Source organism: Dipteris shenzhenensis, chromosome 1 (genome assembly GCF_047967505.1).
Source record: "Dipteris shenzhenensis isolate YYH24624 ecotype China chromosome 1, Dip_SZ_1.0, whole genome shotgun sequence".
In the NCBI taxonomy this organism is placed as follows: domain Eukaryota; kingdom Viridiplantae; phylum Streptophyta; class Polypodiopsida; order Gleicheniales; family Dipteridaceae; genus Dipteris; species Dipteris shenzhenensis.
The window spans coordinates 49718013-49742998 of NC_141596.1; the positions used below are offsets into that span (position 1 = coordinate 49718013).

Here is a 24986-nt window from a genome sequence, read left to right on the forward strand (position 1 = left end):
AGGATCGTGCTGCCCTTGTCACCCGCTCACCACACAAGGTTGCCATTCACGCTTTCCCCCACACCACCCGCTCCACCCGCCCACCACCCCCTTAAACCGCACCCTGTGATAGTTGGTACGATGATGAGTGTAAGGCTTTACGCCGTCAACTCGATCTGGTTTGATTATGCACGCACACTTTATGACATCTCATATTAGCCAGTCCCTAACCTCTCACACATGCCTCATCCCACATCCTGCACCCTCTTCACTAGAGGAGGGGTAAAGGATGCCGTAATGAAACTTCATAATGGCCGAGCGAAGGATCATGAGGGGCAATGAACTGAGTTCATTGCATATGGGATTAACCTCCTAGCCCCGATCTTAGCAAAGCTTTTTAATGAAGCTGTTTGTTTGGGATTTCCACACACTTGGACCATTAACACTATCTCACCCATCCACAAGGCAGGGGATCCCATGAGCCCGGAGAATCTAGATTTTGCTCTACGCAGATGATGTGGCTCTCTTGTCTTCCTCAGTAGAGGGGCTTCAGAGACACCTAGATGCACTACAGTCCTTTTGTGAGTCTCATGATTTGAAGATCAACCTGGGTAAAACCAAGGTCATGATCTTCAATACATCTCGAGCCATCATGCGTCAGGAGCAGCTCACATTTGCGGGGTCATCTGTTGAGATAGTTTCATCATACACTTATCTTGGGGTTATCTTCTCCGGACCTAGCTTCACTATGAGACCCGCGATGTAGGCACGCTTGAGTAGAGGGTATGCTTCATTGGCCCGACTAGAGAGACAGTGCTTCCGCTCGCACTTTCAGGATCCACGCACCAAGGGGTTTTTTTTGACTCCTCGGTTCACCCAGCGGGGATGTACGGCAGCCCTTGTTGGGGGCTATACTTGTCGGATACAGAGTGGGCCTGTGTGGAGTGGCTATAGGTTCTCATGTTATCACGGATGATTCGTGTTAAGTCATCCTTTCCTCACCAGAGATCATTTAGGTTGAGTTTGAGTCACCCCCTTTACAGCTAGATCGTGCATTTCAGGTCATCACGTATCTGTACCGAGTTAGGGAATATGGGGATTATACCTCGGGGCATAGCAGGCTACCATGGATAGCTCTATCCTCTTCTATGCCACTTGCAGCAGGAGGAGACCAGAGGTGCTGGTATGCATGTACAGAGAGATGGTTTGAGTGATTGGGGCTCCACATGGATAGACTACCTCCCTTCCAGAACAGCATGGATGCTTCGTTTTCTCCCCTCTTATCACACGAGGTCAACCAGGTTATCCGTGAGGATCTACTACAGCTACACACATTTCGGACTTGGTTGGGACCGAGTGAACTCCCAGTGAAGCTTAGCTTCTACAGAGATCACTTCTTATATATCACAGTGGAGGGTTTCATTGACCCACCAGGATACATGCAGATTCATCTACACCGAGGATCTCTCTTGGGTAGTTCCAGGTCTCTTCACACAAACTTTGCATCGAGAGCGATAGAGCAGAGTGACTACCCAGGGAGAGGTGCATATGCACATTGTGTGACATGCAGGAGGTTGAGACAGAGGAGCATTTCATCTTCAGGTGTCCTGTGTACTATGAGATCCGACGGCGTTTCCACTGCCTCTCAGGGATAGTTATGGAATTTTGGCCTGTTTCCTCTCCTACCCAGACCAATGGTGTTTGGCAGGTTTCATTCATGAGGCACTTAGACACCGTGAGAGGATACTGCGAGCACAGAGACAGGAGCGGACTTCTTCCTCGGCTGATCCCACTCAGAGCTCTATCACGGAGTTCTTTCAGCTAGATCACATGGACTCCACGAGATGAGGCCTCGACATGACTGTGACTCGGAGCCTGTGACTCGATAGCTCAGACAGTGGGTCGACACACAGATCACACTTGGGGACATCCCCTCCTTGTTTAGAGTTGGAGCCCGACCGACGGGGGTCACAGTAGCCCTGGTTAGACGTAGAGCTACGACCAGGAGACGTGCCAGGATGGCACCTCTGAGTGGCCGACAACACTCTATTGCCGACTTCATGCCTCCACTGCCTCATCCATCTTGATATCTTGCTGCTGCCGATGATGATGATGATATTGATGACGATGCTGAGATTGATATATAGTCGACCATCGACATGACTATGTTGTACTTAGGACTTAGTACTGCCATTTTGCATTTTTGCATTTTGCACTGGTATGGATGCTGGTTTAGTAGCTCCACTACCACAACTTGTTGTATCAGGATTTTCACAGTCTCATAGACCCATCGGTCGTCCGAAGACTTTAATAAACTTTCTTTCTTTCTTTCTTTCTTTCTTTCACAAGATACACTCAATTTAAAAAATGTAATACCTCTCACTGTAGGACATCATTTTGAACCAAAAGAAAGCTCTCTTCACCCTCTACAAGGTCGGATAGAAAGAAGGAATAGGAGCAACACTAATGGACTGCTAATAAACTAACCCTTAGTGGTAGCCTTTGTCATGGTTGAGTCTGCCCTTCACCTCTGGAGTGCTGACAGAAACTCAATACAAAGACTTTGTACAAATGGATGCTCAAGTATGTGTGGGTGTGTGGTTTTGTATCTGTGAGAGCATATGTTTATACTATGGTCTATAACCAGTGTTGGGTGTTGATGATGTCAGTGTGGAGGTCATAGTAGCTAGTCCCTGCTATGCATGATGAAGTTTATGGTTTTCAACCTTATGAGTGACTATCATGAGATTGAAACTGCACTATGTTGTGTTTTTAGAGGATGAGTTTGGGCATGTTCCTGAACTCAAACTAAGCTTGAAAGAAATACGAGGCTGATTGAGAGGGGAGGCTCTGATACCGCGTTGAAACATGAGTACCTTAGGTGTGCTTAAAACTAATCTAAGGTGGATGCATCCTAAGCAAATGAGGAACATCAAACTAAGTAGGGATAGACTCAAGCTCAATTTAGAAAGACTTGAAAGCTTGCATATATTATTGCATGAAAATGATCTACCTTTTAAAAGAGTGGAGTACATATTTGCACAGCTTGCTCACATTGGGACAAAGCCCCCTTGACATGTGGTAGCATGTTCTTGCCTTCATACCTTTACTCATACCTTGCCTCTATTCTTGTGGTGATAGCTCCCTGCCCATTTAAAAAGGGCATACTCTCATGGATGCCGCTTGGTTCAAAAGGTCTATGTTAAGAAGCTCTACAATCGTGTAAACCTTGGTTGTCTCCATGTTCTATTTCGCACACCCATCTTTGCCTTGTTCTCCAAGATCAGCCATTGTAGGTGCTTCTGCGACAAATGCATGCCACATGGCTGTTGCGCAACCGAGTCCAAATATAAAAGTGTAATTGAGCGACCCACAACCAACATCAAATATCAACTAAGGCTTGTACAGACATGTTATGACCCCTTCCTTCCCAAATGTGAGCCATTCTCTTACATATGATGCACCCAGTTTTGAAACATAATTTTGCATACCTAAGCTCCATTTACCAAACAAAGCCATTCAACTAACAGGCCTTGTTGTACATCTTCCAGGTATCATATCCCCCAACTGGCTTCTACAAATTCAGCCAATTCTTTTGTAGATCTGTGCTGAGTCACCATTTCCATACCAGCTACAAATTCCAAAACTATTGACATTGCACATCTGGAAAACTTGACAACTTAGTTGTCATAGGCCTCTGCAGCCCATGGCATGCCTGCCTACATGGCAATCCTGCAGTCCACAGGAGCAGACAGCAGGCCTGCAACAGCAGATTAGGTCCACGTGGCCTCTGCAGCAGGTACAGGTGCAGGATAGGTATGCAGATTGTAGGCCATCTTCTCCCAGTTCTAGTGATGCCCTATGGGCCCTGGTATGTGCCTTGTAAGCATAGTTATAAGCACTTAGTTTATTTTGTGCCTCTTATGCCACATAGGACACTTAGTCCTATGTGACACCTAGGACACTTAGTCCTAGGGTCTAGGTACAAGTACTATGTACTTCTCTTTTCTTGATACACTGCTGTTCATCTATCGACTCTTTGTACCTTGCACTCTCTCTTTCATTTATCGATCCTATAGTGGTATCAGAAGCATTATTAGCACATGTGACAGTTCCTCCTTGAGGTGCATCAGCCAAGGAATGAAACAACTGTCTGCAAGATGTGACGTGCTTGGGAGCACCACTATCAAAATACCAAGACTGAGCATCATTAGCAGTAAAGAGTGCATCAACTTTGGAGGGATCAAATGAACAATGGACGGCCCATGCCCAATCATCCTGGAGAGCATGTGCATGTGAAGCATCTGCTGGCTCGTGGGATTCAATTGCATGTGAGGCATTAACTGTCAATCCTACTTTCTTTTTCTTCGAAGCAATGCGCTTCCTGCATTCTGAAATGTCATGTCTAGGCTTGCGACAATAGTTGCATCTTTTCTTCTTTGACTTATTTGCTGTAATTTTAGATGCATGGGCTTGCCCATAGGCTTGGAAGCCTTGCCTCTTCCTGGCTGTAAAGCAAATGCATGATCAGGAATAATGGCTTGTCTATTAGCTCAACTTTGCTCTTCCTGCAAAAGCAATGTGACTAGCTGATCAAAAGAGTAGTGGTCTGGATTACCCATGGCCACTAACCGAAGGGTTGTAGCAAACCCTTGATATGAATCTGGCAATCCATTCAATGTGATACTGACAAGCTGAGAATTTGGCACCACCTCATCAATACTGGCAAGTTGTTCCATGAGGTCCTTCACCTTTGTCAGATATGCATCCATAGAATCACCTTCATTCATACTGACTTCCTGCACTGTCTTCTTAAAAATGCAACACGTGCCTCATTGCGAATCTGATAAAGAGAAGCCAATTTGTCCCAAGCATCCTTTGCTATCTTGCAAGGCCGGATGTGTGGAATAATGATTCTCTTGCATGATAAAGCAATGCAAGAATGTGCATTTGCATCTTTTGCATCCCATCTTGTCACTTTGACAAATGTTCTTTTTGTGCTTGGAATTGAAGTCAACTTGATTTCAATTTCAGCAATTGCCACTTTAGGTTTCAGAGTGATTTTTGATGGATACAGATGCCTAGTGTATGATCTTCGTGATGACAATGCCATAGTTCTCACTGGCACTTTGCAAAAGGGACTTTATCACCTTGATCATCGCTCAGCTGCTGTTGAAGCATTTACTATTTCAGATTCACAACTTGCTGAAACTCATCTTTGGCATGAGAGAATGGGTCATCTCAATTATAGAGCTCTTGCAAAGCTACATTCACAACAGATGGCAGATGATGTACCTCAAACTCACACAGTTTCCAAACATGTGTGTGAGGGTTGTCTTTTGGATAAGATGCATCGGTTTCCTTTTTAAAAGAATTGTCCAAAATTCTCACAAAGGAAATTGCAGCTAGTACACAGTGATGTCTGTGGCCCAATGAAGACAACTTCCATTGGAGGGTACAAATATTTCATGACTCTCATTGATGACTTCACAAGATATTGCTGGGTATATCCTTTAAAAGCCAAATCTGAAGTGTTCTTATGCTTTTAGCGGTGGCTGAATATGGTTGAGAATGAATCAGGATGCAAGCTTGTCACCCTCAACACAGATAGGGGGGGAGAATATATGTCAAAGGAGTTTGATGCATTTTTGTCTTCACGGGGCATTGTTCACTCATGCACTACTCCTTACACTCCTCAGCATAATCCTATTCTTGAAAGGAATAACAGGTCTACTATGGAGATGGCCAGATGCATGCTTAAGGACAAGTCTTTGCCCAATAAATTTTGGCTTGATGCAGTGATGTGTGCCAACTATAAGCTGAATAGATCACCTATAAGGGCATTGAAGACTGTTACACCTTATGAAGCATGGAAAGGCAGGAAGCCTTCACTTTCACACATGAGAGTTTTTGGGTCTCTTGCATATGTTCATGTACCATCTCAGCTGAGACATAAGCTTAATGATAAGGCAATCAAATGCATATTTATTGGTTACAGTCAGGAGAGCAGAGGATATAGGCTATACCAACCCAATATTGGGAAGATTATTGTGAGTAGAGATGTAATCTTTGCTGAACATTCGGCTTCTTCTCTTGTGGACTGCAAAGCTAAACCATTCGGCTTCTTCTCTTGTGGACTGCAAAGCTAAACCAGAAGTTGACATGTTTAATGCCTTTGAATCTTGGTTACCTCTGCCATCCTCAGAAGAGGCCTTTGATCAACAGCATGAGCCTCCTGCAGGCCCTCCAACAAGCAATGATCAGCCAGTACCCCATGCTGATTTGCAGGTTTCTCTTCCAGCACAAAATGATCCCACTATTCATGATGTAGTGATTGAAGAAAGAGCTGTCAATAGACAGGAAAGGCAAGTTCCCAGATGGCTTCTTGATACATTGAGGGACGCAAACAAGATCAGCCTTTTGCTGCCCGGACAAGGTCAGGGAATAGACAGATGCATGGTCACTTTCTTGAGTTTGCACTCCTTGCTACAGCTTGCAATGAAGAGCCTTTGTGTCATAAAGATGCTTTTGACAGCAAAGAGTGGATGGATGCAATGAGAGCTGAGTTACAATCCATTGCAAAAAATGACACATGGGAATTAGTAGATCTCCCTCCCGGCAAGCATGCCATTGGTACGCAGTGGGTCTACAAATTAAAAAGGAAATCTGATGGCAGTATAGATCGACACAAAGCCTGTCTTGTTGCAAAAGGGTATGCCCAACAACAAGGCATTGATTTTGAGGAGACATTTGCTCCCACATCCAGGATTACTAAGAAAAGAAAGAGTATCCCAAGGTTGAAAAGAAAGGGTTTCAGTCTCAGAAGCCGAGGGTACTCAGTTTTCAAAGTCATATAAAGGCAAATCCCCATTCACTCCTGAACAGATAGCTGAATTCCGCAGAGATGGGAAATGCTTTAGATGTGGGAAAGAGGGGCATATGGCTGCCCAGTGACCTGAGAAGCCTTCAGGTTCTAAGGAGCAGAAAAAGCCACAAGTACCACTGAGGCCAATGGTGGGAGCAGTCCCAGATGTTTTGGGTAGTACCTCAGACCCAAAGGAAAAAGAGCTTTTGCTATCATGGGGAAAGATAAGAGATCAGCAAGCATTAATCCTATTTGATCCACGGTCTACAGACAATTCCATTAGATGTGTCATTGCCATTGCAGCCCATCACCATTGGCAAGTGCACCAACTTGACATCAAGACTGCTTTTCTTCACGGGGATCTACAGGAAGAAGTCTATGTCACACAACCTCTTGGCTTTGAGGTTGTTAATTCTGAAAACAAGGTATGCTAGCTTAGAAAAGCCCCTTATGGTTTGAAGCAGGCACCCAGGGCATTGGTATGCCAAAATTCATGCACACTTACTATCCCTTGGTTTTCAGAATAGCCCCATAGAACCCACTCTTTATGTCCGTGGGAGTGGATTTGATTTTTTCGTGCTGATTTTGTATGTGGATGATATGCTCATCACGGGCCCAGATACTCAGCAATTTGCAGCTTTCAAGGCTGATTTGCAGCAGGTTTTTGAAATGTCAGACATGGGACAGCTCCACTAATATTTAGGCATTCAGTTTGCTCATGTTGAGGGGGGTATCATGATGTCACAGTCCAAGTATATTGGACAGCTCCTTGATCGTTTTCAGTTCGAGGATGGCAAGCCAATCTCTACTCCAGTGGACCCTGGCTTCAAATTTTCAGCTCATGATGGGAGCCCGCCCACCATGTGATATCATTCTTTATCAGCAGGCTGTTGGATGTCTCATTTACTTATGTCACACTAGACCTGACTTCGAGTATGCAGTATCTCAGCTCAGCAGATTCATGCACATGCCCAGTTCACAGCATTGGTAGGCAGTGAAGAGAGTCTTCAGATATCTCAGAGGCACTCATGATTTAGCCCTCTTCTATGGTGACCAGGGTAACACTCAAGAAATGAACGAAAATTTCTCAAGAATGACAGAAATTTTCTCTTAATGAAAGAGAATGACATTCTCAAATGTGGCTGTAGTATCCGGAGCAGCCACTTGAAAATGCAAGTAAAAAAGGCATAGTCTTCTTCCACGAAGTTCGCTGAAGCATCACCACCATCATGTGCATGAGAGCTGAATCGGAGACGGCCATGCTTGAATCCTTTTTCTTTCCCTTGGCAATTCTTTTCTTTCATTCTCCTATGTAGTGACCTGCCTTCTTGCAATAATGACGAATGCCCTTTTTTTTGGGCTTCTCTGCATCACTCTTAGTCTTGTGAGAAGGCCGTCCAGATTCTGCTTTATGCTGATGTGTAGGCTGATTTGCGTGCCGCTTATGCTGCTCCTTCCCTTTGGGCTTGAATTTCAAAAGCATGACATGCTCACCAGCCCGTGAAGCCATGTTCTTCCTGGTTTGCTCTTCTTGCAACAGAAGTCCTATCAGCTCGTGAAAAGTGAGAGGGTTGCCGCCCCCCCTCAATGACAAATTCAGCGAGAGCTGAAATCTGAGATATGACTTAGAAAGAGAATTCAGAGTAGTAGTTATCATCTCTGCATCAGGAATAATCTCATCTATATTCAACAATTGCTTCCTCAAGTCCTGAAGCTTGGTGAGTGATTAGACATTGAGTCACCCGCATCCATGTGAGTGTGCGATAACTCTCTCTTCAGGAAAGAGACCCTGGCATCATTGTGGGCTGCAATGCAAACATACTCTCCAAAATATCCCATGTTGCCTTTGAGGTCCTGCATGACCGAATGTGTGGAATAATAAACCTTTTGACAAAAAGAGAAATTACTGAAAGTGCTTGTGCATCACGTGAATCCCCACCTTTTCTGTTTCTGTGTGGGAGGCACAATTGCAGCAACCACTGCACCTAGGACTTGTCCTGCACCTTGAGCTTGTCCTCTACCCCTTCCTCCACCTTGTTGAGGAGGAGTGGCAGGTGCAACCACATTCTCTGGCCTTGTCTTATCCGAAGTGACATAATCCCACAAATGTTTGCCAACTAAAAGATTGCGTACCATAAACTCCATAAAGAGTAATTGGTACCATCCAACTTATCCTCCTGTGTGAGGACGCCAAACACTTCATTGGGATTGTTCTGAGCCATAATTGCCAAAGAAAACAAAATGCAGCAAATGTGACAAGAAATATCCCTTCGTGGGATTTAGAGGTGCACAACACAAATCCCTTCCGGGATATAGATGCAAGCTGGCAATTGCTCAAAAAATCAGCCAATCAAAGGCTCCAAATGCAACAGCCCAAAAGCACAAACCCAACTGAAATTCTGCCAAATGTGCCTGCAAAACACCTGCAAAGTGTCCAAAAGCCCCAAATCTTGCAAAATTGGTGTCCAAGACTAAAAGCCCCAATTTGCAGGGTGAAATTGGGCTGAAATTTGGGCAAATATAGGAAATTTTTCAAAATACCCAATACTCAAATCTGCCCCCAAAAATTGCTTGATCCAAGCGAAACACTGGCCCAAATGCAAAGTACTTCTGCCCCAAAAAATCAGCCAAGCACTGGCTCACTGCATTGTAGCAATTTCTTGTCAAAACTGCTTGCAAATTTCTCCTACAAAAAAATGGCACCTGTGCAATGCACATAGCAATGCTCACACAAATGTGCATGGGTTGGACCTGTAGAAAGAGAGTAGGGCTGTACGGCGAGCAGTATGAACTGTACGGCAATCTGTTGTCTAGTTGTACGGACGAGCGAAGGCAAGCTGTACGGGTAGGCACCGGTGTACGAACGCATCCGACAGGGAGCATGTACGGAGAGTAGCGGAGCAAGTACGGACAACTGCCTTCAGTTGTACGGCGGGTGAGCTGATGACGTACGGGCATGTATGGAAGATTGCATAGGTGTGTATGGAAGGATTTCGTATAGTGTATGGACGGGTAGTGGGCAGATACAGAGAAGGCACGGGTCAATGTAGGTTGGCGTACGGACAACGGTGGGAGAACGTACGGTCGCCGTACGGCATTGTTGCAAATGAGTGTATGGATGAAGCAGCACACTGTTTCATGTTTCTTGTTTAAAACATTTTTTGCACTCAGGTGACTCACCATTTGAGGGCATTGTTTTGTTTTAGGAGATGGAGGAAAATGCAATGCGCAAACCACCAAGAACTTGGACCAAGGATCAATGTAAGTATGCAATCGAAAGATGCCCACGGTGTTGGTTGCATGACATGGTTTACCTCTATTTGAGATGACCTGGGAATTTGTGTACCATATGTGGGGAGCATGCCTAGATTTCATCATCGAGGACGCTTATCTTGAAGAGGGAAGGAGTTGAGCTAATCTGACCTTGGAAGGGTCAGTTGGTAAGGATGATTTGCGTGACTAGGTGGGTCTAAAGGCCTAAGGTCAAATGGTTTAAAGGAATCCCAAGAAGGGGTAAAAAGGAATATCTAAGTGTGGCCTTACAAAATGGACATGTGGCAATCCAACGAGGGGCTGAGACTTGAGTAGAAGGGAGTGGGAGGGGAGGGGGCTGAGTGGAAGGGGGTGGAGAGTGGAAAAACCCACTAATAAGCCCCGTTGCAGCAAAAAGCCGTTCCCTGCGCAGTCCCAAAACGGGAATGCCTGTTCCTAGGGATGGAACGCGTTCCTGGAACGTTCCCCAGGCGTTCCGAGTATTGGGAACGTTCTCGGTAGGCCCTCCACCTAGGAACGGCATTCCCACGTTCTAGGAAAACGGAACGCTGTTCCCTGGTAACTGTGGTTAGTCTTTCTGCTGCGCATACCCTCTGTTTTCTAACAACTCTAATCCTAATCCACCTGCTGCTGGCCGACCAAGTTTGGCTCTCTGCCGACCTGATCTGACCCTTCCTTAAGTCCTGGCCCACTCTTTCATGTGGCAGCCAGCCATTTGCTAATCTCTTCTGGAGGTATGCAGACCTGTTTGCAGCAATGCTGACTGGCAGTCAGCCTTTCTGCTGTCTACAAGCCTATTTCCATGGACCTCTGCTCACTGGAACTGCTGTGAAGTTCTCCAGCCCACAGGTCCTTGTGCTGCTGTCCTGTCCCAGCCCAATAAACACTTGGCTGGGCTATACACAGCCCCACAACCAGCCCCGACATTGGGCCTACTGTCAGCCATATCTGCTGACCGGGGTGGGCTCATTGGCTGCCCTAAACTGAACACAAAAAGCAGGACGCACGTGGCTGCCTGTATGCTACCCACGTGGCAGTCCTTCCAGTCCCTCTCCACATGCCCAGATAGCACAATGCATAACCTTACTCCTACAGATATCAAGCCCCTGAGCTATCCTCATTTGGGGGTTTGTAGGTGGAGCATTCGACCCTATCTATTTAACATAGACCTCTGATTTTTTCTTGGACTTGTTCTTCATCTTTAAATCATCCCTCTTATTTTTGTAGTCCCTCGCATAATCTCCTGGCTGGTCACAGTAGAAGCATTTGTTCATTTTCATACCTCTCTCTCTCTCTCTCTCTCTCTCTCTCTCGCTTTCCCTTATCTTTTTTAATTTAGGATAATATACATTTGTAAGGAAAGGCATCTTTACAAGCCTATAATTTTTTTGTTTGTTAACACCACTTCAATCAACCTCTCAACATGCATTTCGTTTTTTTGAATAAGAGTATGTTCAATGCCTTATGATTTATTTGAACTGACTTCTTTTAATTGATTCAATAAGCTTGTAATCAACCTTGCTAAATCTGTTGCTCTTTATAAAATCTTTCATCTTTAATGAATTTCAAACTTTGATCATGTTCCATTTTTATGATCTCATGATTTTGACACTTTCATATTCTCTTCTATGTATGCAAATGCAATTATTATTATTTGTTTGTCTTGCATTGTTGCTTCGATCTACACATCTTTAGAACCCTTTTGTTGGCTGTCTATTTTTTCAAAAATATTGAAATAGCATAAGGTGGATTGTTCAGAACTTCCTCCGTGGAGCACTAGCTCCACCATGTACAATTACAATAGAATTTTCTGATGCTGAAACACGACCTCAGGTATCCGTCTAGACTTTCATATATTAAAATTATTAAAATTGCTACACCCAACACATTGTGTAGGATATAATTTCTATTGCATTTGAGAAATACATTAATAAATTCTACATATCTTGGTATGTGAACTGTAAAGCGATGCTGTATTTTTGGCTTGTAGGGCCATGCTGGGCAGGTTGTTTATGTGCTGTGGCCCCAAATACCTTGAAACTGTGTAACGATCATTATAAAACATACAAGTACTTTCATAATGTTTAATCTTGTATGCCTTTTTGGCATCTTTTTTCTCACCGCCAGTTTCCTTTCTGCATACCAGTTGGATTTATAGATGTCTTTAGCTCTCTTTTACCATTTGGCAGTCCTTGAGGGCACAACAACAAATTTTCGACCATGTTCTTTCGGAATTTCGGACAGGCTTGTGGTCCAACCACGGCTGAAAAACAGTCTCTTATTTCTTTTCACTGAAAGCAAACTGCCCATAGGCCCTTAGCTAAAGAAGATGGATAGGGATGGTACATGCCAATGTTGCTTGGGTACCCTGCAAGAGACAATGTAGCATGGCCTATGAAGGTGTTTGACGGTCCAATGGATTTGGAAGGCACATGCCCAGGATCAGGGCACATTTGCTTAGTGAGCCTTGTGTGTTTAGCTACTAGACAATAAAGACAAGGATGGCTGCATAGAAGCCCTCAAGAAAAAGTTTGAGTTTGAGAAAAATGTCAAATGTAAGTAGTTTTTCTATGCATATATAGCTGAGGCTAAGTCAGTAGATGGCTCTAGAATGTTTGTGTGTGCTATTTTTTGCTGCTGCTAGACAGCACAATCCATTATAAAGATGTATTTTCATGCTGGGCTGCCATGTGGCAATCTAGGAATAATCCTATAAACATAAGTGTGCTTGCTTTTGCTCGGTTTGGCCCTATAAAAGTACCAGGCGTCTTTTGTAACATCATCTCCGCAAATTAAAGATTTGTTCAGAGATGGTTAGCACATGTTTGAGCCTAAGTTGCATTAATTTGCTCGAATTTTTTTTTTCGATTCAAAAAAACGCGAAAAATCGCGATTTTTACAAATTCGAATACGTTCCTTCGATTTTGCATATAATCTCATTGTTTGTCAATTTTTCTTATCTCACGCTTGGTTCCTCAGCCGAGCATAAGAGATCTAAAAAGGAAAAGAAGGAGTTGTATGCGAGGGGATGGATGGGAGAATATGTCAAGCGATGGGAGAGCGCATATGCTCGTATCCATCTCGTCTGCTTTTGTATTGAAATCTAGAGCCTTGTGGGCTACAAGTGATGTTGTGTTGTAATTATTGAGATTGTGGATGATTTTTAGAGACAATCTTGTGACTTGCAAATACTTTCAAGGCAACATCGAAGGGAACATCAGAAAGTTGAAAAGAATAATCGAATATGCGCAATTGAAGTTTATATTTTCAAGTCTCAAGGGTTGATCTAGCTATTATGTGTACTAATTCACGTCGATATATTTTAAAATTTCTGCATTAACTTTACAAGTCCACCTAATCCATTGAAAACCACGTAAATCACTTATACCACTTAGTTCACTTAAATCACTTAAATCACTTAGTCCACTTAAGTCACTTATACCCCTTCATTCACTTAGATTACTTAAATCCATAGAAAATTACTTAAATTAATTATACCACTTAGTTCGCTTAGATTGCGTTAATCACTTAAGTTACTTAAATCACCTAGTTCACTTAGATCACTTACACCACTTAAATCACTTAGTACACTTAAATCACTTATACCACTTAATTCACTTAGATCACTTAACTTACTTAGTCCACTTAAATCACTTAAGTTACTTAAATCATCTAGTCTACTTAGATCACTTATACCACTTAAATCACTTAGTCCACTTAACTCACTTATATGACTTGAACCATCGTTGCAGAAGAAGAGTATTATAAAGTTATATATGAAGTTTACAATGTACATAATTATGCAGTAGGATCCACATCTACCGTTCCCTGAGTGCTTGGTCCTGCACCCTGCGAATCTATATTAGTGAGGTCCTCAAAATAAAAAATATCGGTATCCTCAGTTGCATCCAAATCTCCAAAGGACTGTCTGTAGCGTGCAAGCTCAGACTCCAATGTTTGTACACCTGCTTGTAGGTCCTCGATCTCTTTGGCTTGTGATGCAACGCGATCTTGTAACTTCTCAGCAAGTAACACCTTCTTGACGGAGAGGTATGGCAGATGTGGCCAAGTCAACAAGATCACTGTGTGCCTCGGGAGTTAACACACGAGGTCTCTGAGACACGGGCTCTCTGTTCTCTGTCCTTGCTCGCTTGCGCTTTGCAGGATGTTCCTATGCTGTTTCTGACAAGTGATGCTTGTCATTCCAATCCACACGTCGATGCAAGCGTCGTAGACATACACCTGTTGGATGAAATACATGGGTATTTGTTGGTTATTGGGAATGCTTCCTTCCACCTCTATGAATCGTTGGAGAAGGATGTGGGCTAGGGTTTTGTGCTGCAAATATGACAGCTTGGGCTGTGCATATTTATTCCTAGCACTTCCTGAACGAAGAAACAAGGTGTTTCTCACGAACTCTGATGGGCATAGTCTCTGTACTTGTTGAAGAGAGACCGGGTCGCCTTACATGGTATCATCATCCACTGGACCAGCAGCAAAAATACCTAGTCCCTCTCTGCCCAACATCTCTCTTTGCGCTTGTAAGATAGCCTGAGCCTCAGCGTGATTTAGCTGGTCTGCTAAATCAGCCTCTTGAGACACAAAAGCATCGTGTGGGCCCTCTTGGATTGGAGGTTGCTCTGGTTGGGGAGGATCTTGTGGGAGAATATTCTCTAAGTTCTCTCCCTCCATGCTCATACTTAGCCTAAAAAGTGACAACAAGATAAAATTAATTTGTAACCACAAATAATATTAAGTATTTAAACAATATTAAACAATTAAATAATATTAAACCTATACAAACATATTTAAATATTTATTGTCGCATCATTTATCATATTTTAAAATTGGACCATCATTTTTATCGCAACATTCAGCTATACAAATAATATTTAAACATTAATTATTGCATCATTTATCATATTTGACAATTGGATCATCATTTTTATCGCATCATTTACTTATACAAACAATATTTAAAACATTACTTATCGCATCATTTATCATGTCACTGTAAATATACAAACTGTTCGAACAATGGAGTGGATCCAAACTTGGATGATATATAAAACTAAAAATGTTACAAGTTCCATGATCGGTCACTCATGTTACATCCCGGCGTCCAAGAAAGACTCAGTCATTGGCTGGTCTAAGTCCTTGGTTTGGACTGAGTTGTATACCACATCTTGGAGCAATGTCAGAAATCCCACAAAAATCTGCAGTACTTGGATGTCTATTCGGTTCGGTTGACTTTCCCTGAACCGCAAATCGTCGTAAACGCCCGATAAGAGCTTCTGCGGGCCCCGTACTTGGCGATTTTCAAGATGTGATGAGACATGGCATACACATCATGTGCAACATCGAAAGGTGGGGGATTGGTGCAAAGGCACTCTGGAGCAACGTGACGAAATCTAGCAATGGAGCTTCGCACAGTGTTGGGGCTGTCACTGAGTAATGCGGGATAGTGCGTTCTAGTGCTGCATGGGGTCATCATTCCCCAATCAGAAATGCCCAGATACACCTCCTCGGATGACTCCAAGAAGTGTAGCATAATGTTTTGTGCATGCAAATCATTATGTAGGACATTGTGTTGGTGCATGTACTGAATAGTGCGAACTAGTGCACTTAAAATATCAAATACATGCTGACGGACCCGTGGAGCTCTGTTAGAATTATTGTTATAATTTAGCAGTGACCAATGTAATGTAATAAGTAGGTTAGGGGCACTTTTTCCTCATTTTAGAGGTTTTTCCCCCTAACCACAGCTAGTTCACTAACTACGGTTAGTAAAGGATAAGGTTTTGTCACTTAGACAAAACCTATCCCACTCTTCAGTTGTACTACACTCTTCTATTGCAACTATTGCTTTTAGCTCTCACTCTCCTACTCTCTTGCTCTCTTGCTCTCACACTCTGCTCTCTCTCCCTCTCCAACTCACATTTGGTATCAGAGCGGTGCTCCTTCCCGGACGTGCTCTCAGCTCCTTGCCCAAGCTCCTCCTGCAAGTCGAGCTGCCCAAGCTTCTGCTGTTGGATTGTCCCTACAGCCCGTCGCCCATATAATCATACAACCGTGCATCGTCGTACAGCCCGTCGCCCGTACAACCGTACATCGTCGTATAGCCCATCGCCCGTACCTTCGCCGTACAGCCATACTGTTTCGTACAGCTGCCGTACGCTTGTCCGTACCTGCACGCGTTGATAGCGCCATGCGTACGCCCAGTCACTGCTTCAGCCCCTTGCTACGCACGTGATTCGTACAGCAGGCCGACTTGTTGTAATTGTTTGTACGTACAAACTTCCAACAGCGCTAGCCAATAGGTCGTTCGTACAGACATTGTTCTGTATAGCTGTCGTACACAGCAGCCCATACACAGGAGGGTACCTGTCCATACAACAAGGTTGTACATTCCGTACAGTTTCGTACTTTTGTACAAAGTGTGTCGCCAGCCTTCGTGTGCATTCAAGGTCTTCCTACAGGTACATTTTGCAGGGAGCTACTGGTTGGTAAATCAAATTTGAGGCAGATTTTTGCTTTGCAGGCCATTTTGTGGGCAGTTTGAACACATTTTGTGTATTGGGAATTTTGTCAAATTTGGGGCTTTTGCATTTGTTGCAGAGAATTGCAAAAATTTGGGGCTTTTGCAGGCAGAGTGCAATTTGTGCAACATTTGGGGCTTTTAGACCATTTGCCCCTTTCTAGTTGCAATTTCAAGCCACAAATTGGGGCTTTTGTGTTGGGAGAGCAATTTTGCAGGTTTCAGTTTACACTGCCTTTCTGTAAGTGTTTTAAAGCACTTTTGGCAGGTTTTGGGAGAGATTGGATGCTCTGGCAGATTTCTGACAGAGACATTACAGAGATTTGAGTTGCATTTTCAGCTAGTGCTTGGCTGTATTTTTTGGGACTTGTGCACTCCATTCCCAGCAAGGGAATTCAGATTTGCATTTGCTGTATTTTCTTTCTCAGACATGGCCCAACAAAATCAGAATGATTTCCAGTTCAGTGGTCTCTCACAAGAGGATAAGCTGGATGGTACCAACTACTCCCTCTGGAGTTTTATTGTACGCAACATTCTGATTTCCCGTAATTTGTGGGACTATGTAAATGGGGATGAGATCCAGCCAGCAAATGTGGCACCTAATACCCCTCCCTAGCAAGGAGGAGGCAGAGGTCGTGCATAGGGTACAGCTGTAGGACAAGTTATTGGTGCAGTTATACCTACCACTCCAGAGCAAAAGAGATGGGATTCATGTGATGCTTTAGCTTTGTCGTGTATTTCTCTTTCAGTGAAAAGATTCATCATTCCGCATATCCGGTCGTGTAAGACCTCAAAGGCAGCATGGGATATTTTGGAGAGCATGTATGCAGCTCGGAATGATGCCAGGGTGTCTTTTTTGAAAAGAGAATTGTCTCATACACATATAGAAGAGGGTGACTCCATGTCAGTGCACCTCACAAAGCTACAAGATTTACGAGAGCAATTGCTGAATATCAATGAGATCATTCCTGATTCAGAGATAATTACCACCACTCTGAATTCTCTTCCTGAGTCTTATCTCAGCTTTCATACCTCGCTGAATTTGTCATTGAGGGGGCGTGCAAATCCTCTCAATTTTCAGGAGTTGATAGGACTTCTGTTGCAGGAAGAGCAGACCCAGGAAAAACATGGCTCACGAGCAGGTGAACATGCCATGCTTTCAAAATTCAAGCCTAAAGTAAAGGGACAAGCAAAGACATCAGCAAATCAGCCTTCCAGTGGTTCAGGAAGCCTTCTCAAAAGGCTAAGGGTGATGCAGGTAAGCCCAAGAAGAAGGGAATATGCCATTACTGCAAAAAGCCAGGTCACTACATTGGAGAATGCAAGAAGAGGCTTGCAAAAGAAAAGAAAAACAGCTCCGGTATGGCTGTTTCAGATTCAGCTCCTCATGCATCTGACAATGAGCAAGCTACAGCTAACTTTGTGGAGCACAACTATGCCTTCTTGTCTTGCATTTCAGACTCTCAACTGGCTGCTCCGGATATTACAGCCACTTGTAATGATGACTCTTATGCTTTTCTGACATGCAGTTACAATTCTTCCTAGGATGCATCAGCTTTCAGTGTCAATGAGACAAAATACATGGTATTTTGATAGCGGTTCCTCAAAGCATATCACTTCCAGGAAGTGTCTTTTCACATCTCTGCATCCACCTCCCGTTGGTAAAAAGGTCACATGTGCCAACAAGTCCTCCTATTCAGTTCGTGGTACAAGACAAGTTGAACTTACAGCCATTGATGGCTCAACTTTCAAAATTTCTGATGTCTTGTATGTGCCTGGTATCACAAAAAATCTACTTTCAGTGTCCACTCTTAACAGAGCTGGATTTTTTGAAGATGACAAGTGTGCAGTCCATGACAGAGAGCATGACTATGCTTTGAGATTGTCTAGCACTTTGTTACGTGGTCTTTTTCAGCTTGACATGAATGAGAAAAGACTAGCACATGCTCTTGCAGTTTCCACTCCTACTGCTGCTATGTAGAATGCGGAGTTATGGCATGCCATATATGGACACATGCATTATGGCAGCTTGATGACACTTCAAAAACATGCTATGGTTGATGCATTGCCTCCTCTTGAAACACCTTTTCCACATGCCTGTAAAGGGTGCATTCTTGGTAAAATGCACAGATTTCCTTTCAAGAAGGATGGATCAGTAAAAGCTGTTCGAAAATTATAGCTTATTCATAGTGATGTTTGTGGTCCCATGAGGACTCCATCATTGGGTGGTCATCTTTACTTTGTCACTTTTATAGATGACTACTCCAACTACACTTGGGTTTATGGGCTGAAACGCAAATCAGAAGTGTCTATGGTTTTCAAACACTTTGCAGCCATGGTTGAAAATGAATCAGGACTCAAGATACATACATTACACACAGATACAGGAGGGGAGTATTTGTCTGCAGATTTTGATGCATTTTTGAAAGACAAGGGCATTGCACATCAGCTTACAGTGAGGCTAACCCCTCAACAAAATGGCAAAGTTGAGAGAAAAAATCTTACTCTTATGGAGATGGATAGATGCATGCTAAAAAGCAAAAGATTGCCTCACAAATTTTGGCTTGAAGGTCTCATGTGTGCCAATTATGTTTTGAATGAGGCTCCCACAAAAGCTTTGAAGACCAAGAGGGAGAAAGCCTTCTGTGAATCATTTTCATGTTTTTGGATGCCTTGCATATGCTTATGTGCCCGTTGAGTTTCGGCATAAGTTGTCTGATAAGGCAATCAAATGCATTTTTGTTGGGTACAATGCAGAGAGCAAGGGCTACCGTCTCTACAATCCTGTCACACGCAAGATTATTGTCAGTAGAGATGTTATATTTTCAGAAAATTCAGCTCACACTCAAGCTGAATTTGATATGCCTACTTCTTCCGATGATGTCTTTGACGGATTACTACCCATTGCCTTGGGTTCCCCTGCTGATATATCTGATGCAAATCGAAATTTCCAGATACCTTCACATGCTCCGATTCAGCCACAGGATGTCTTACCACCTCCACAAGCAGTGGAAGAGGTTGTTCAGCAAGAAATTGCAGATATACATGCAGTAAAAACAGTTCCAAATTGGCTGTTACAAACTCTCAGGGAGAGTAAAATTGATGCTCCATTACCTGGCAGAACTCGGAGTGCTGTAAGGCATGGGGGGGGAGCTCTTTCAGTTGAATCAGCTTATGCAGGTACTCTTCTTGATGAGGAGGAGCCTGAGACATTTGAAGAAGCACAGGATAATGTGCATTGGATGAATGCCATGCACGATGAATTGCAGTCCATTCAGAAAATTCAGACATGGGAAGTTGTCGATTTGCCACCAGGTAAACATGCCATAGGTACACGGTGGGTTTTCAAAGTCAAAAGAAAGCCAAATGGGTCCGTTGATCGGTACAAGGCAAGGCTGGTTGCAAAAGGATATGCTCAGAAAAAGGGCATAGACTATGAGGAGACTTTTGCTCCTACATCCAAAATGACAACCATCCGGTCAGTTATAGCCATGGCTGCAAATTTTGAATGGAATATTCATCAGTTGGACATTAAAACAGCTTTCCTTAATGAAGACTTGTTGGAAGAGGTTTATGTCAAACAACCTCAGGGCTTTGAAATTTCAGGAAATGCACTTCAGGTATGCAAGCTGAATAAAGCTTTGTGTGGGCTGAATAAAGCTTTGTGTGGACTGAAACAAGCCCCACGTGCATGGTATGCCAAAATTCATGCCTTTCTGACCAGCAAGGGGCTGCACAATAGTCCAAGTGAGAGCACCCTCTACATCAAGAAGGATGGGGGGGATATTTTAGTCATCATTCTTTATGTAGATGACTTACTGCTCACATGGTCAAATGAGGATAATTTTGCAGATTTTAAAGCTGAATTGCAGACCACTTTTGACCTGTCAGATTTGGGGCTGCTACACTTTTATTTGGGGATCCGGTTCACTCAAGAGAAAAGTGGCATCGTTATGTCTCAATCCAAGTATGTGCAGAAACTCTTGGATAGATTCAACATGCAGGATTGTAAGCCCATAGCTACTCCCATGGAGTCGGGGCTGAAGCTTACAATGCACGATGGAGGTGAATCAATTGATGTCACACTCTACAGTCAAGCTGTTGGATGCCTCAGTTATCTTTGCAATACACGACCTGATATTCAGTTTGCAGTTTCTCAGGTGAGCAGATATATGCACAGCCCAAAGACTATGCATTGGCAGGCTGTAAAACGCATCTTCCGTTATTTGCAAGGTACAAAGTCTTTTGGCTTGATGTTTCCCAGGGGGGGTGACTTGCAGATGCATGCCTACAGTGACTTAGATTGGGTTGGAGACTATGACACTAGGCAGTCCACAAGTGGCAATTGTTTCTTTTTGGGCAAAGCTTGTATTTCTTGGTTAAGCAAGAAACAGTGTACAGTGGCTACCTCCTCATGTGAAGCTGAGTACAGGGCAGCTTTCATAGCGACAGTTGAATGTGTTTGGCTGCGTCGTTTATTTGCTTATCTTCATCTTTCATTGGAGGGTCCTTCTCTAATTCTCACTGATAGTCAGAGTGCTAATGCAGTGGCAAAGAATCGTGTGTTTCATGCTCGCACGAAGCACATTGAGGTTCACTATCACTACGTTAGAGAGAAGTTGCATGCAGGAGAGATCAGTATGATCTATGTGTCAACACATGACAATGTTGCAGACATTTTCACCAAAGCACTTTCACGTGAAAAGTTTGAGGCATTTCGCAATGCCCTGAACTTATCTCCTTTTGGTGATTGATCATTTCCTTGTACATGACATTGGCACTGCAGGGGGGTGTTAGAATTATTGTTATAATTTAGCAGTGACCAATGTAATGTAATAAGTAGGTTAGGGACACTTTTCCCTCAATTTAGAGGTTTTTTTCCCTAACCACAGTTAGTTCACTAACTACGGTTAGTGAAGGATAAGGTTTTGTCACTTAGAGAAAACCTATCCCACTCTTCAGTTGTACTACACTCTTCTATTGCAACTATTGCTTTCAGCTCTCACTCTCCTACTCTCTTGCTCTCCTGCTCTCACACTCTGCTCTCTCTCCCTCTCCAACTCACAAGCTCTAGCTGGCATTTCCGCATCATCTTTGTGAAACACCGGAGATGGTCGCTTTCTGTCATGTCCGAGGTAGGTTAGCCATCTTTCTAAATGATTTCCATTCCAGAAAAAAATAGTATCATTGGGTTATTGTCATAGACTAGACCTATTGCTCGGATGATGCCCGGATGTACGACATCGCCCAAGCATGTGGCTTCTTCCAATGCGTTGGCCTTCAATGCATCAATGGACACAGAAACCCTCAGCACCTTACATGCATAAATCTTGTCTCTTTCAAAGGGAGTGACAAGAATATTGCACATGCTGACTGTTCCTTTCGTGCCTATGCCCACAGCTGCACTAGGTGTGAATCAGATGTCTCGTCGCTGAAGCAGTATTGGTCGCATGGGTCTTGGCACTTCTACATGATCACACAAGCCATGTGATGTGCTGGTCGCATGGGTCTTGGCACTTCTACATGATCACGCAAGCCATGTGATGTGCGCGGTGCTTGTGCAGGCGAGAATAAAGGAGATGGGAATGTATCTGCTGGTGCAGATAGATTGTGCATTTGTGGTGCAGGCGAAAATACGGGAGATGAAAACTAATCTGCACGTGTGGTAGGAGGCATAAATGGAGGCACAAAAGATGTGAAATGTGATCGTGCATGTGGTGGGAGATGTGAAAAATGTTTGTTTGTAGGAACTCTTGGACTGGCACTTATCTCTCTTAAGAGAGTTGTGTGTTACAGTCCAAGCTTAGTGATGTTTTCATAGATGCTTATTCTGGCACTCATCTCTCCCTTGAGAGTTGTGTGTTACAGTCTAAGTTTAGAGATGTTTTCAAGTACTTAGTCTGGCACTCAACTGTCCCTTGATAGTTGTGTGTTGCAGTCTAAGTTAGATATCATGCGACGTTGTCTTAGACACTTAGTCTGGCACTCAACTGTCCTTGGATAGTTGTGTGTTGCAGCCTAAGTTAGAAATCATGCGATGTGCTTTTAGACACTTAGTCTGGCACTCAACTGTCCCTTGATAGTTGTGTGTTGCAGTTGAAGCCTAGTGTTAGATGGTGAAGTCCACGATTAGGTTATACCTAGGTCATTTTTTGTGTTTTGATTTTCTATAGTATGTTACATGATTTAAGGCTTGAGCTTGAGTTGAGAGGTTATACCTAAGTAATTTCTTAGACTGCTTGCATTGATTTTCTTATTGCACATGGCACTGAATTCTTTTTTGAATTCTGTGTTGCAGCTTACTGCATATGAGATGGCTCACGCAGGTGAGAAGTTGAATTCTTTTTTGAATTCTGTGTTGCAACTTACTGCATATGAGATGGCTCACGCAGGTGAGTAGAGAGGTTATATCTAAGTAATTTCTTAGATTGCTTGCATTGATTTTCTTATTGCACCTGGCATTGAATTCTTTTTTGAATTCTGTGTTGCAGCTTACTGCATATGAGATGGCTCACGCAATCTCACAAAGTCTTAGAGGAAGGTGCTGAAAAACGAGAATGTACACTTCTTAATAAATGTCGATCAGGACATCATTGAGATAGCTTTCCAAAATGGTGAAAATGGTGTACAAAATTTGGTGAGGACAATGGCAGAGCGTGAAGGGAGGACCTGCGTGATCGATTTTCAGATGTTTTCATAGTAGTCTATAGACCAGTATTTGTACCACTTAGCGATGGAGGGCCGAGGATAACTCGGTCATATGTTGCATTCCACCCAATGCACCCACGTCCCCAGTCATATGTCGCATTCCACCCAACGTAGCCGCAAGCACCACTGCAGCCACGCCACGCGTATGCACAAGTGCATCCACCACAACATATTGAACCCCGTATCCCTTTTTTTAAGATCTTTCATACCTAGAAGTTCTTCCTCCTTTTTCACATCTCCCACCACATGCACGATCACATTTCATCACATCTTTTGTGCCTCCATTTGTGCCTCCCACTGCATGCGCAGACCAGTTTTCATCTCCTGTATTTTCGGTCGCACCACAAATGCACAATCTATCTCACAAGCAGATACATTCCCATCTCCTTTATTCTCGCCTGCACAAGCACCACGCACATCACATGGCTTGCGTGATCATGTAGAAGTGCCAAGACCCATGCGGCCCATACTGCTTCAGCGACGAGACATCCGATTCATGCCTAGTGCAGCTGTGGGCACAGGCACGAAAGGAACAGTCAACATGTGCAATATTCTTGTCGCTCCCTTTGAAAGGGACAAGATTTATGCATGTAAGGTGCTGAGGGTTTCCGTGTCCGTTGATGCATTGAAGGCCAACGCATTGGAAGAAGCCACATGCTTGGGCGATGTCGTACATCCGGGCATCATCCGAGCAATAGGTCTAGTCCATGACGATAACCCAATGATACTATTTCCGTTCTAGAATGGAAATCATTTAGAAAGATGGTTATTGGACCATCATTTTTATCGCAACATTCAGTTATACAAATAATATTTAAACATTAATTATTGCATCATTTATCATATTTGACAATTGGATCATCATTTTTATCGCATCATTTACTTATACAAACAATATTTAAACATTACCTATCGCATCATTTATCATGTCACTGTAAATATACAAACTGTTCGAACAATGGAGTGGTGGATCCAAACTTGGATGATATATAAAACTAAAAATGTTACAAGTTCCATGATCGATCACTCATGTTACATCCCGGCGATGATATATAAAACTAAAAATGTTACAAGTTCCATGATCGATCACTCATGTTACATCCCAGCGTCCAAGAAAGACTGAGTCATTGGCTGGTCTAAGTCCTTGGTTTGGACTGAGTTGTATACCACATCTTGGAGCAATGTCAAAAATCCCACAAAAATCTGCAGTACTTGGATGTCTATTCGTTTCGGTTGACTTTTCCTGAACCGCAAATCGTCGTATACGCCCGATTAGAGCTTCTGCGGGCCCCGTACTTGGCAATGGTGCACAAATGTTCAAGATTTTCAGGATGTGATGAGACATGGCATACACATCATGTGCAACATCGAAAGGTAGGGGATTGGTGCAAAGGCACTCTGGAGCAACATGACGAAACCTAGCAATGGAGCTTCGCACAGTGTTGGGGCTATCACTGAGTAATGCGGGATAGTGCTTTCTAGTGTTGCATGGGGTCATCATTCCCCATTCACAAATGCCTACACCTCCTCGGATGACTCCGAGAAGTGTAGCATAATGTTTTGCGCATGCAAATTATTATGCAGGACATTGTGTTGGTGCATGTAATGAATAGTGCGAACTAG

The 24986-nt window shown here is 43.4% G+C and overlaps 1 protein-coding gene across 3 annotated transcripts in view; it reads left to right on the forward strand.

Annotated features, from left to right (window-relative positions):
* Positions 1-24986, forward strand: part of LOC147905977 (vacuolar protein sorting-associated protein 26A-like) — a 129886-nt gene that overhangs the window by 17469 nt on the left and 87431 nt on the right. For 2 of the 3 annotated variants that reach the window (XM_087382575.1, XM_087382583.1), the window contains exon 2: positions 11876-11950. The exons of the other annotated variant lie outside the window; for it this stretch is intronic. In XM_087382575.1, the coding sequence (XP_087238701.1) occupies positions 11876-11950 (75 nt within the window). The remainder of the gene's footprint in view (positions 1-11875; positions 11951-24986) is intronic. 3 annotated transcript variants of the gene reach the window in all.